The 12,696-nt window shown below is 42.5% G+C and overlaps 1 protein-coding gene across 5 annotated transcripts in view; it reads right to left on the bottom strand.

Moving 5' to 3' along the window:
- Nucleotides 1-12,696, bottom strand: part of thada (THADA armadillo repeat containing) — a 425,051-nt gene that overhangs the window by 84,180 nt on the left and 328,175 nt on the right. For 2 of the 5 annotated variants that reach the window (XM_080200616.1, XM_080200615.1), the window contains exons 31-32: nt 861-1,291; nt 412-536 (exon numbers count right to left, since the gene is read on the bottom strand). In XM_080200616.1, coding sequence (XP_080056742.1) covers nt 412-536; nt 861-1,291 — 556 coding nt within the window. Of the gene's footprint in view, nt 1-411; nt 537-860; nt 1,292-11,431; nt 11,522-12,696 lie in introns of those variants that run through there. The other 3 variants (XM_080200617.1, XM_080200619.1, XM_080200618.1) reach the window with 3 other exon arrangements.

Below are 12,696 nucleotides of genomic sequence, written 5' to 3' on the forward strand. Positions count from 1 at the left end.
TGTAGAATTGGCAACTTGTCCTGTCTCTGGCCTTAGTCAGTTTCCAGTGCAGAAATATGTTTGTGATAAAGCTCAAGGTCTGAAATTTACTATGGTATCTGTTTTCTTAAGTGCAAAACAAAGACTACTGAGAAATAACATTTTTTTAGGCTTTATGCCACACCTACTTTCCAAAAATGCTCCACATTTCTGAACTAGTCCTTGAATAATATATCAAATATGATAAAACACTGCCACAGTGATAGCGGCATGTTAAAGACTCTCACTAAAATGTGGGATAGTGGTTTCAGAGACCAAGGCAGATTGTTCAAGCTTCAAAGAATAAATAACTGAAATTTCAACAATGGTGCAGCGTGTTAAACATATTCAGAATCTCATACTTAAACTCCCTGTTAAATATTAGAAGGGTACCTGTTTTTTATTGTCTCTGCTATTGACAAGATCCACTTGAGAAGTTTGGCCTCAGTCATGACTGGTGTGCTCAGTATCCAGGGAAATAGTGTCTCTATATTTAGATGGCACAATATTTTCAGGATCTAGGATGTTTGAAATATCAATAGTTAGTTATAAACCTCCACAAGATTGCTTTTAAGTTTCAAGGTAAATGTCAATGTTAGTCATTTGACTACCTCTCAGCTTTGTCTGATTAGTAAAGTGATCCACGTTAATGGTCATTGTGAATACTTTCATTTAGCAGCAGCACTTTTTTCATAATTTTTAGTTGATACATAAAAGTAGTTTGGCGACTGTCTCATTTTATTTGCAAAGTTTTAGGCAGAAGTCAAAAAAGCCATACTTAAAATATTTACTTGTGAACTTCTCATTTATGTTGCATGTTGCTTTATCAGATAATCTCTCACCTTGGCAAGACATTCTGGGTGTTTTTCTTCCACTGCTAGCTTTTTCAGAGTGTCCTCAACTTGTGATAACAGGAACAGTACATTCCCATTTGTCTCTCTGACCTGGTTGGAATCCATCTCCTCCAGCCACAACAACACCGTCTCCAGGGTCAGAAAACGCACTTCATTAAATTCTGAACACAGGAGATGAGAAAGGAACAGACTGGATTGAAATTCAGCAGTTCCAGAAGTCAACTCATGGATGGCATCTGGTGACAATGACCTTGGCTGTAGAGAAACTGATTTTACCATTATTGATAATGTTAGCTTGGTGATGCTTCTTTGCCACTGAATCAAGCCAGGTACCGGAGAAAACTTCTGCTGATCAGTAAATAATTCTGACTCCAGTATAATAAGGTGGGTAGCCTGCCAGAAGTTTAAGATCTCTGGATCTGAAAGAAAGCATTTACAAGTTAGGGCTGCATTGTTAAACAGACAACAACTTGCTTTTGAATTATCAACTTAACACTTTTCAAATTACTTTGGAAGGTCAATTTTATATATAATTACTGTCCCAGACCCTGTCTACCTGAGTTAAAATTGAGGCTCAACCATCAATGCTGGGAAAATAGGTCTATTGTTAAATTCTAGAGTTCCAAGATAATCAAGAAGTACAAACATGTACTTTTTGTAACTTACGTAAGTTTTTTTTTACCCCAGCCCAGATATGACTGAATAAATTAATCCAATTTATTTACATAAATAAGCTATTCTAAGAGTTTTCACATGACAACATTTGTGATTCTGTTTTCCAATAGCATAGACTTTCAGACAGTTAGTGGTGCTCTGAAGGGTGTCCCATAGTTCAATGATAGAAATAAGTGATGATAAACCATATGTCCTTCAATACTCCAGCACTGGTTCTTTCACATCTAGTTATAGATTTGTCTCTAGGAGGGACAACTGATGTGATAATCAAAGCTTTGTTAGGGTAATCTCTTAATACAATGTCCTTAAATTCATGCTGTATGAATAGTTGACAAGCATAATCATCTTTATGCAATGCTTTCCAAAGTTGAAAGTTTGCTGGCTTAGAAAGACATTCAGAAGAGGTTTTGTTCATTTGTCCTGGGAGTGTATTTGTACAAAGGTATTTGCCTGGATTTTGCAGTCAGCACTAAATGAAACACATTGCTACAAAGACTTTCAACTGCCTATTGCACAGAAAGCTGAAGTTATTTGAGAGCTAAAACAGCTTTGTGTCCTCCACATGGGATGTGGGGCTAATGTAGACAGGGCAAGTAACTACGTTCTCCTAAACCAATCCAATTAAGGAATCCTTACTGAGGCATGCAGAAACACTGGAAGTGTAACTTAGAATATTTAATTCAATGTCAAATTGTGTACAGAAAACAAAATGAGGAAATAAATATGAGATTTAAGAGAGATAAGAGACAGAACGAAAAATTAAACATGAATTATAAGTTTAATTGACTCCAAGATAATTCAAAGCTGAAAGAATGGAACTCCTATTAAAGAAAGGATATTATTAAACTAGAAAGAGTGCAGAAAAGATTTACTAAGGTGTTATCAGGACTTGATGGTTTGAGTGATAAGGAGAGACTGGATAGACCGGGACTTTTTCCTCTGGAGCATAGAAGGCTGAGGGGTGATCTTATAGACGTCTATAAAATAATGAGGGGCACAGATCAGCTAGATAGTAAATATCTTTTCCCAAAGGTACAGGAGTTGAAAACTAGAGGGCATAGGTTTAAGGTGAGAGGGGAGAGATACAAAAGAGTCCAGAGAGGCAATTTTTTCACACAGCAGGTGGTGAGTGTCTGGAACAGCTGCCAGAGGCAGTAGTAGAGGCTGGTACAATTTTGTCTTTTAAAAAGCATTTAGACAGTTACATGGGTAAGAGGGTACAGTGGGATATGGGCCAAATGTGGGCAACTGGTATTAGCTTAGGGGTTTTAAAAAAAGGGCGGCATGGACAAGTTGGGCCGAAGAGCCTGTTTCCATGCTGTAAATCTCTATGACTCTATAACTCCACATTTCTAAAAGTTAACTTTCAGTGTCAGAGAGGTGACTAGGCAATAATTGTGACTTAATGTAACATTTAAAAATCACAATGCACAATCCCTAACATTTTCTGCATAGAGAATATCTAGCAGGTGAGTGCTATAGCTGCACATCATTCAGCGTACTTCAATGCTGAGTCTTTCGGCAAGATAGTTATGATGCTGCCCCTGGATGAACAGGACAACTCAGGCAGCAACTTTTTGACTTCTAAATTTGATGATGCATACACAGTCACTGGCCATTGCAATCTGGTTTATTTTTTGCTGGAAGTGAGTGCTGACAGCCTCCCCGTTATTTTCACCAAAGTACAAACCATGGGCAGAATCATACCAGAAACTGACGAAGTCAGCTTTTGGGTCAGTGGCATGGTGTTTCTGACTGCAATGGTGGCTTTTTACGCCTGCGTCACTTAGTTTGAAAAATGCAGTGACGTGGGTTCCACATCGGATTGCTGGCCAATGATTCGCCCATCATGATCTCAGCACTTCAATAATCTGGCCACCTTATTTAAATACTGTCCTTGTACACAGCTGGCACACTTCAAGTAACAAGTAGGAAGTGATGGCTACCAAAGCCAAGAAGCATGCTGCCCAAAATACTGGGACAATTCTCCTGAGAGCTGATGGTTGCAGTGGAGGCTCAACAGGAAGACTTCACCCATGCTCTGGGTAAACAACCCTCATCCAAAATGACCAATCCAGTATGGGTGGCAGTGGCAGCAGTGAACAGCGCCAATACACTCCAAAAGAGAATAGCTATTCAGTGCTGTAAAAGACTGAATGATCTCCACCGTTTGGCCAGGGTAAGTCACTCTTCTCATTGCTCACAACTTAAACACTCACACGCCCTTTACAGATCCACAGGGATGTCACTCGATGCCAGGTCAAGAAACACCACCCTGAACTCTTCCACACACCTTCATCTCCACTGCAGGTTATATCCTCATTTCATTGATGGCCTCACTTACCATCCACCCATGTCAGGCATCTTTATCATCTGCCCTGGCATGCATCCTGCTTGCACTCTCTCCATCTGTCTTCATACAGTACAAACACAACACAAGAGAGAAGTCCCAGACTTGTTGGAGGGTTGCCTGAATTGAAGGTCCTCACAGGCTTTGAGAAAAAAGTGATTTAAATGGTGGGCAAGGATATGGACTCTTCATGTGCTCAGTCGGCAGCAGCCAATCAAGTAAGAATCCAACACTACAATATCCATCAGAAAATCACGCTACGAGTGATGTTTCTCAGGAACCTGTCATACACTAACGGTTTCTTCTTTCTTTCACAGTGGCAGTACCAGAGGATCTCGCTGCCAGTGAATGGCGGGGGTGCTGCTAAGAAAAACATTGAAGGGAAACCAGAAAATCTCATCCTACGTTACACCCAACAGACTCCTGCAGAAAACCACTAGTCACTTCTCTCTCAGACAATTGTTTAGCTGTCGTGGATTAATTTATTTTCATTGTAAGGCAGAAGTTGAAGAAAATTTGACTGTGATAATTACAAAGATGTTTGTAATCCAAAAGATGTTTAAGTCGACAGATCTTCATATTACAGAAATGATAAACTTTTGCTAATTCTTGCAACAGAGCTTCAAATTCTGTTTCAGTAATAAGAGTTCAAAGTTGGGAATCCTAATGTAAACACTGCTAAATCCCTTGGCAACACAAAGGTGCAGCAAACAAGACTCTCAAACAACACCATATAACCCAAGTTTGTTATGGTGGTTTGATTTCAATGTTTATTCTTAAAGTCAACAATGTGCTCTCTGGCTATTGATTCAAGGACAGCATGCATGATTGCTGGTCTGGAAAAGAAGGTGTTTGGGAAAGACTAGATCTGTGTTCACGGTATAAATATTGGCAAATATATAAAAATATAATAGACAAATGCAAATTTATTCAAGATTTCAGGACGATGACAGAAATAGAAAAAAGATGCACAGAACAAAGAGAAAAAGGTTTGAAAGGCAGACTGAGAAAACAGAGAAGGAAAATGAAAAGAAACTATTAAGAAGTTCACATTCTAGTTAGAAAACAGATGGTTGAGTACAAGAAGCAAGATTGAAAGGAAAAAGGCAAGTAAAAAAAATATTTTTTTTCATCCCAACGAAGGAACAATGTTTTTGCTGTTGCTTGAAATGGCCACATAGGATAACAGTCTGGAACGCTAAAAGCATTTTGAGAGGATGCAATTTCAATCCTAGACATGTCATTGCACTTCAGAAAGGTTTGTTTAATTGAGATACTTCCACTGGAACACATGCCCTTCCTTCCACTACTGGCAGACTGTGATTGCAATATGTACGATCTACAGGATGCACGGTAACAACTATCAAAGATTGTTGTGGCAACACCTTTCTTTCATGGGATCTTAAGCAACAAGCCAAACCAGAGCAGCATAATCATGGCAACAGTGCCACCTCCAGATCATTCTGACTTGGACATTTATCAGCTCAGAAGAAGGGTCATCCAGACTTGAAAAGTTAGCTCTAGTCTTTCTCCACAGGTGCTGTCAGACCTGCTGACATTTTTCCAGCACTTTCTGTTTTTGCTCTGTTGGACATATATATCACTGTTCATCATCATTCCATCTCCTGAAATTCACTACAATGCAAGAACTGCAGCAATCCAAAGGTGAACATAACATAAGAACATAAGAACATGAGAAATAGGAGCAGGAGTAGGCCATCTAGTCCTTCGAGCCTGCCCCGCCATTAAATAAGATCATGGCTGATCTGTCGTGGCTCAGTTCCACATTCCCGCCCTCTCCCCATAACCCTTAATCCCCTCGCTTATCAAAAACCCATCAACCCGCGTCTTAAAAATATTTAGCGAGGCAGCCTCCACCACTTCAACGGGCAGAGAATTCCAGAGATTCACCTCCCTTTGAGTGAAGAAGTTCCTCCTCAACATTCTAAACCGCCCCCCCTTTATCTTGAGGCTGTGCCCCCTAGTCCTACTGTCCTTTGAGCGGGAAGAGTCCATCCACCTCTATCCTATCCATCCCATTCATCATCTTATATGTTTCAATGAGATCCCCCCTCATTCTTCTAAACTCGAATGAGTACAAACCTAGTTTATTCAGCCTCTCCTCATAGCTCAATCCCCTCAACTCCAGTATCAGCCTAGTAAACCTCCTCTGCACTCCCTCCAAGGCCAAAATATCTTTGCGTAAGTACGGCGACCAAAACTGCACACAGTACTCCAGCTGCGGCCTCACCAATGCCCTATACAGCTGCAGCAAGACCTCCCTACTTTTATATTCAATCCCCTTCGCTATGAAGGCCAGCATCCCATTAGCCTTCCTGACCACCTGCTGCACCTGCAGGCTGGGTTTTTGCGACTCATGCACAAGGACCCCGAGGTCCCTCTGCACCGTCGCCTGCTGCAGTTTTTCGCCACTTAATAGTCCTTCCTACCATTATGCCTACCAAAGTGGACCACCTCGCACTTGCCAACATTAAATTCCATTTGCCAGTTCCTAGCCCACTCGCCCAGCCTACCTAGATCCTTCTGCAGACTCTCCACACCCTCCGCGCAATTTGCCATTCCACCAATCTTGGTGTCATCAGCAAATTTCGACACCATACACTCGGTTCCCTCCTCCAGATCATCTATATAAATGGTCAATAGCTGAGGCCCCAGCACCGACCCCTGGGGCACTCCACTAGTCACCAACTGCCAATCCGAATAGCACCCATTAACCCCCACTCTCTGCCTCCTATTTGACAACCAATCCTCTATCCACACTAACACCCTACCCCCAACTCCATGCCCCCTTACCTTCTGCAATAACCTCTTGTGAGGTACCTTGTCAAACGCCTTCTGAAAATCAAGAAAGATCACATCCACCGGCTCTCCTCTACCCACCGCCTTAGACACATCCTCATAGAACTCCAATAAATTTGTCAGACACGACTTCCCCTTAACAAAACTGTGCTGCGTCTGCTCTATCAAGCAATTCCCCTCAAGATGCCTCGCTATTTCCTCCTTGATGACGGATTCTAACATTTTACCTACAACAGACGTTAAACTAACCGGCCTATTCCTTTTGCCTGGCACCCTTCTTAAACAACAGTGTAACATTAGCCGTTTTCCAATCTTCCGGAACTTCCCCGGGATCCAGCAACGTCTGGAAAATAACCACCAAGGCATCCACTATCACCTCCGCCATTTCTTTCAGAACCCTCGGATGCATTCCATCCGGTCCTGGGGACTTGTCCACAATCAGTCCCTCCAGTCTGTCGAGCACTGCCTCTCTAGTAACAATAATGTCATTGAGACCCTCCAGTCCTACCACCTTTCCATCGCTAACACCCGGCAAATTATTCACGTCCTCCTCCGTGAAGACCGAAACAAAAAAGTTATTCAAGACCTCAGCCATTTCCCCATCCCCTACCACTAAGTCCCCCCTCTCATCCTCTAAGGGTCCAACGTTCACCCTAGCCAGCCTCTTCCTTTTTATATATTTATAAAAACTCTTGCTATCCTTTTTTATATTAAGCGCTAGCCCAGCTTCATAGTTTCTCCTACCCTTCTTTATCAACTTCTTTGTCAATCTTTGTTGACATTTAAACCTCTCCCAATCCTCTTCTCGCCCACTACTCTTAGCTACTTTAAACGCCTCCGCTTTTAATTTAACACTTTCCTTCACCTCCTTTGTTATCCACGGCTTATTACCTCTCCTCCTACGGTCCTTTTTAACCATCGGAATAAATTTCTGCTGAGCACCAAGAAAGATCTCCTTAAAGATCCTCCACTGCTCCTCAGCAGACCTACCTTCCAACGCGCTCCCCCAGTCAACATTCGCCAATTCTTCTCTCATCCTACCGTACTCCCCTCTGTTCAAACAAAGGACGCGTTCTGGGAACCCACTTTCTCCTCCTCCATCTGCACCAGAAACTCCACCATACAATGATCACTCTCCCCAAGAGCATCCTTCACCACAAGGTCCCTAATTCTACCCGCCTCATTACATAACACCAGATCCAAGATAGCTCGCTCCCTCGTCGGCTCCAACACACACTGTTCAAGGAAACTATCCCGGCAGCATTCCAAGAACTCCTCCTCAAGCCCACCGCGTCCAACATGGGTCGAAAGGCCATCACTATCTCCGCACGACAGGAGTGATGGACTACACAAGTGCCAATGCCAAGACTGTTCCTATCTTAGGAACAAATAACCAAAAGTTTAACCAACTGATGTTTGGTTTTGTTTTATTCATAGATTTTCCTTATTACACTGATTTATTGCTCTTATAGGGATATGAAATTTCACCAGACAGAAGAATTACAGAACAATAAATGTGACGGGAAGTACTGCTGTATATTGAACTGACATGAGGCAAACAAATGAGTCTTCAACTCTATTTTACCTATGACTGTCCATCTCAAAACTGTAAGAAAGTTTCTTGGCGTTTACTTAAATACTACATTTGCCAAATATCGAAATAAAGCAAGCAAGATTTAAGAATGAATCATACAATCAAAATAGATAACACATTTGCTGAAGTAAGTATTGCTTCAGGGGCAGCATGGTAGCATAGCGGTTAGCACTGCTGCTTCACAGCTCCAGGGACCTGGTTCGACTCCCGGCTTGGGTCACTGTCTCTGTGGAATTTGCATATTCTCCTCGTGTCTACGTGGGTTTCCTCTGGGTGGTCCGGTTTCCTCCCACAGTCCAAGATGTGTGGGTTAGGTTGATTGGCCATGATAAAATTGCCCCTTAGTATCCTGAAACTTGTAGGTGAGAGGGATTAGCGGGTAAATGTGTAGGGATATGGGGGTAGGGCCTGGGTGGGATTGTAGTCGGTGCAGACTCGATGGACCAGGTGGCCTCTTTCTACACTGTACAGTTTCTATGATTCTATGAATGAATAAAAAAAGCTTTAAAGATTTTGTTCCTTGTCTGGCATGTGTTGGCTACTTTCAGCAAGTGAGCAGAGATGGGTGAGGAGGCAGATTTTTCACTCCATGGATTCCACCAACATCAATGATGTATTTCTGTAAACGGTTACCACCTCTCACCTTATTAAATATGCATCAACTGGAAGTACGCCATTTGGCTGGCAGGTGGACTTTGATTCGCCCAGCCTGCCATGAGCTCAACAGATCCTTGCTCCAGATGCCATATTTAAACTGCATCTGCACATAGATCCTTCATCCTTCTGAATGCCATTGAGCCATGATGACTTTCACTGCCCTAAGGATGGCTAGCCCAGGTCCAACAAGGTCACCAACCTATCTTGGGAAGACGTGTCAGTGGTGGTGAGCTCCACTTTAGCTAGCAGGAGAATATTGATATTGTGCTGCAAACAGATGAATGACCTTATCCACACAGCCAGGGTAAGTCAACCATCTCATCCCTCTCAGCTCACACTCTCACAAACCCCTCACACATTTGCAGGACGATAGTCCACAGGAGATCTCACACTTCACAAGGGACATCTCATCACTCACTCTCCCACACACACTCAGATATCTCCATCAGGACTCTTGCCCTGTGCACTTTGTGTCCTCATCCCATACACGGCTCCACTCAGCACCAGACATGCCCTGCATCTTTATCATCTGCCTGGGTATGCTTCCTGCTCTCACACTCACCATCTGTCTTTATCTAGGCTAAGTTCACCATCATCAGAAAGTGAGGTCCCAGACTGGTGGCATAATGCCAATGATCAGGGCCCTTATCCAGTATGAGGAGGGTGCAAAAACCGGGTCCGAGAGAACCAAGACTGTGCCCTTGTTGAGAGTGAGGTCAACAGTGCATGCCCAAGTAGGACCCTGTACCAGCTGATCCTCAGACATGGAGACTGCGAGTACAATGTTAGGTCCTGGGGTCTGTTGCCATGCACTAATTATCTCTATACTTCTTCATGAGTGGCACCACAACCAAGCGCCCCAGAGTCACTGGGAGCCAGCTCTTCATTTCCAATCCCTCAGACACCTCAGCTACAACTCTTTGAAATTGGCTGCAGGTAAATCAACAAAAAATAAGGCTGCAGCATTTTACTTTATTAAATGAGTCACAGAGTTCAAAAGCAATGATGTAAAACACATTAATCAGGCCCCTCGTGTTCTGTTCACAAGGAGAAATCTGGAATAGGGTTTTGTGGATCCTGATCCCAAGCTGTACCTATGTCATTCATGCAATGCCATCTTCATATGCAGATGTCTTAACTGGGTTGGTGGCAAGCTCGATGCTCAATTAGTGGTGCCAAACCCTCCTAAGAGGTGGGGCCTTACTGCCAAACACAATTTTCAAACGCAGACCACAGCTTTTATGCCAAAAATTTTTCTTCAGAAAAGACATTATAATATTTTAGGACTGTACTTTAAATTTGGGACAAATTAAGGATTCGTGTGACCTGATCTACAGTCTGACAGTAAGCCTGTGTGGTCTGATTGTTAGAGATCAAAGGATAGCTTTCATTGTTTTCCTGAGATGAGGACGCAAGGTACTTACACTTGGAGATGATGGTAACAGTCTCTGGGTTTGGAATGAGTAGACTCAGAGGCCAGAATTTTACCAGGGCAGCTGAGGCTTGCAGAACGGAATTCTTCGTTGGCCTCGGGTGGAATTTTATGAGCCTCACCTAAGCAAGATTGTGAAATCTCTCCCAGAGTCTCCCAAACTTCCAAAGTGGTGTTGAAGGTATTAGATTACCAACAGTTGTGCTGGAAACTGTCCTTTTACTTCTAAGATGAAAGACATTTTGGGGATCAAGGATAGCTAATGAATATTTCTACCTAGATACAAGCTTAATGTACTTCAGGTTCCCATGAGAAAGTATGCAGAGGACGCCATTAAGATCAGGTTACAGGCTTCCCTATAAATCAATGACTATCATAAACAGATTGCAAAGATTTGGCGTGGTCAGCAGAGAGGAGAGGCTGCTTGGTTTTGCGAGCTACAACAGCTGAAGAGATGCATCCCACACCCATTTAAGGATTCTGGGAGGTCAGTCCTGATATGGCCAGGGGAAGAATCACTGGAAGAGGCTTTACTGTTAATGGTAGATTCAAGGAATTCTCCAAAAGCTGAAGAAACTACCTGGAGTCATTCACTTGAAATTACTACTGAGTGAAAGGAAATACCAGAATCCCCAGAGGTTGGGAGCAACAGGGGACTGTTTGTTATAAGGACTGTAATTCCACAGATAATGCAATGTCTGATAAGCATAATAGAAGAACATTTCACTCTGTAGTTTAAAGTATAAGCTGTCCAATAACTAGAAGTGTTTAGTCAATAATTCCTTTAGTCATTTGCTACGGCAAATAAAACATGAAATCATGTCATGTCATTCTTTCAGTTAGCAACTGGAAGCTCAATTCTCTTTTTAGAAGTTATAGATCTCAATGATGATCATAGCTGGCCCTCCCCTGCCTGTTAACAAGCTTCTCAAAGAGCTTAATGGGCGATTGATTGGAAGTATGTAGACTCCTGGCCCTCACTCCTGCTTTGAAAGCAGCAAAAGGTCCCAGAGACATCAGGACACTGACATCCCGCTTGGAATGCTATTTTCAAAGCCTGACCATACTTCCACAGGTAACCGGAAATCGAGCCCTTGATTTATTTTGGCAACTTTGCTGAACTGTTGAAAAAACAGAGACAAATGTTCAGTTTTTGCTAATTTCTCAGGGTTAGTTTCACAGGCATCAGTGAACCCTCTAGTATCTTACTTAAATGTTATTCAGTGAGCTTTCAGGGGCACTTGTTCAGAAGAACACAGAAGGTAAAGGGCAAAAATGTAGATGTGATAGAAGCATAAAATTCTGAAAATACATGGCAAGTTAATCAATATTTCTAAGGAGGTATGGAAGGATGGTTTGGGACCATGGATGGTGATGTGAGGAAAACATAAATATTGGTTTCATTAGCTGTGGGTGCATGGCAAAATCACAGTGAGAAGTCTCACAACACCAGGTTAAAGTCTAACAGGTTTATTTGGTAGCAAACGCCCCTAGCTTTCGGAGCGCTGCTCCTTCGTTAGGTGAGTGGGAGTTCTGATCACAAACAGGGCATATGAAGACGCAAACTCAATTTACATGAATAATGATTGAAATGCAAGTCTTTACAGCTGATCAAGTCTTAAAGGTACAGACAATGTGAGTGGAGGGAGCTTTAAGCACAGGTTAAAGGTATGTGTACTGTCACCAGACAGGACAGTAAGTGAGATTTTGAAAGTCCAGGCAAGTCGTGGGGGTTACAGATAGTGTGACATGAACCCAAGATCCCGGTTGAGGCCGTGCTCATGTGTGCGGAACTTGGCTATCAGTCTCTGCTCAGTGACTCTGCGCTGTCGTGTGTCGTGAAGGCCGCCTTGGAGAACACTTACCCGAAGATCAGAGGCTGAATGCCCATGACCAGGCATCTCCACATCATGAATGGCAAAATAGCAGAGGAAAAGTGGTGGGAGAATAAATGAATAAGATTATTCTGGGGGAATAGTCTCACTGGAAAATTAAGAAGTGGTCAGGGATGGGGTGGGGAGAGTTGCAATGGGAGGGGGAGGGGAGAGATTTTCTTGATCATTTCCCATGATGCAGTTGGCAGAAATAAGGAAACATGGTCTTTGAAATGAAACAATTCAGGGTAGGCAGTCTTGTGTTCTTGATTGCGCACCTCTTTGCATACTTATTAAAGGTCTTGCATACTTTGTAATGTTTTTCTTGTTGAAGGATTTACTATTGAATATTAGCTTGTCTTTACTCATTACAAATATAGAATATATTGGGTAATCCATTATTTCGTATTTATGCATTGGAA

Source organism: Carcharhinus amblyrhynchos, chromosome 12 (genome assembly GCF_965287045.1).
Source record: "Carcharhinus amblyrhynchos chromosome 12, sCarAmb.v2.hapA, whole genome shotgun sequence".
NCBI lineage: Eukaryota > Metazoa > Chordata > Chondrichthyes > Carcharhiniformes > Carcharhinidae > Carcharhinus > Carcharhinus amblyrhynchos.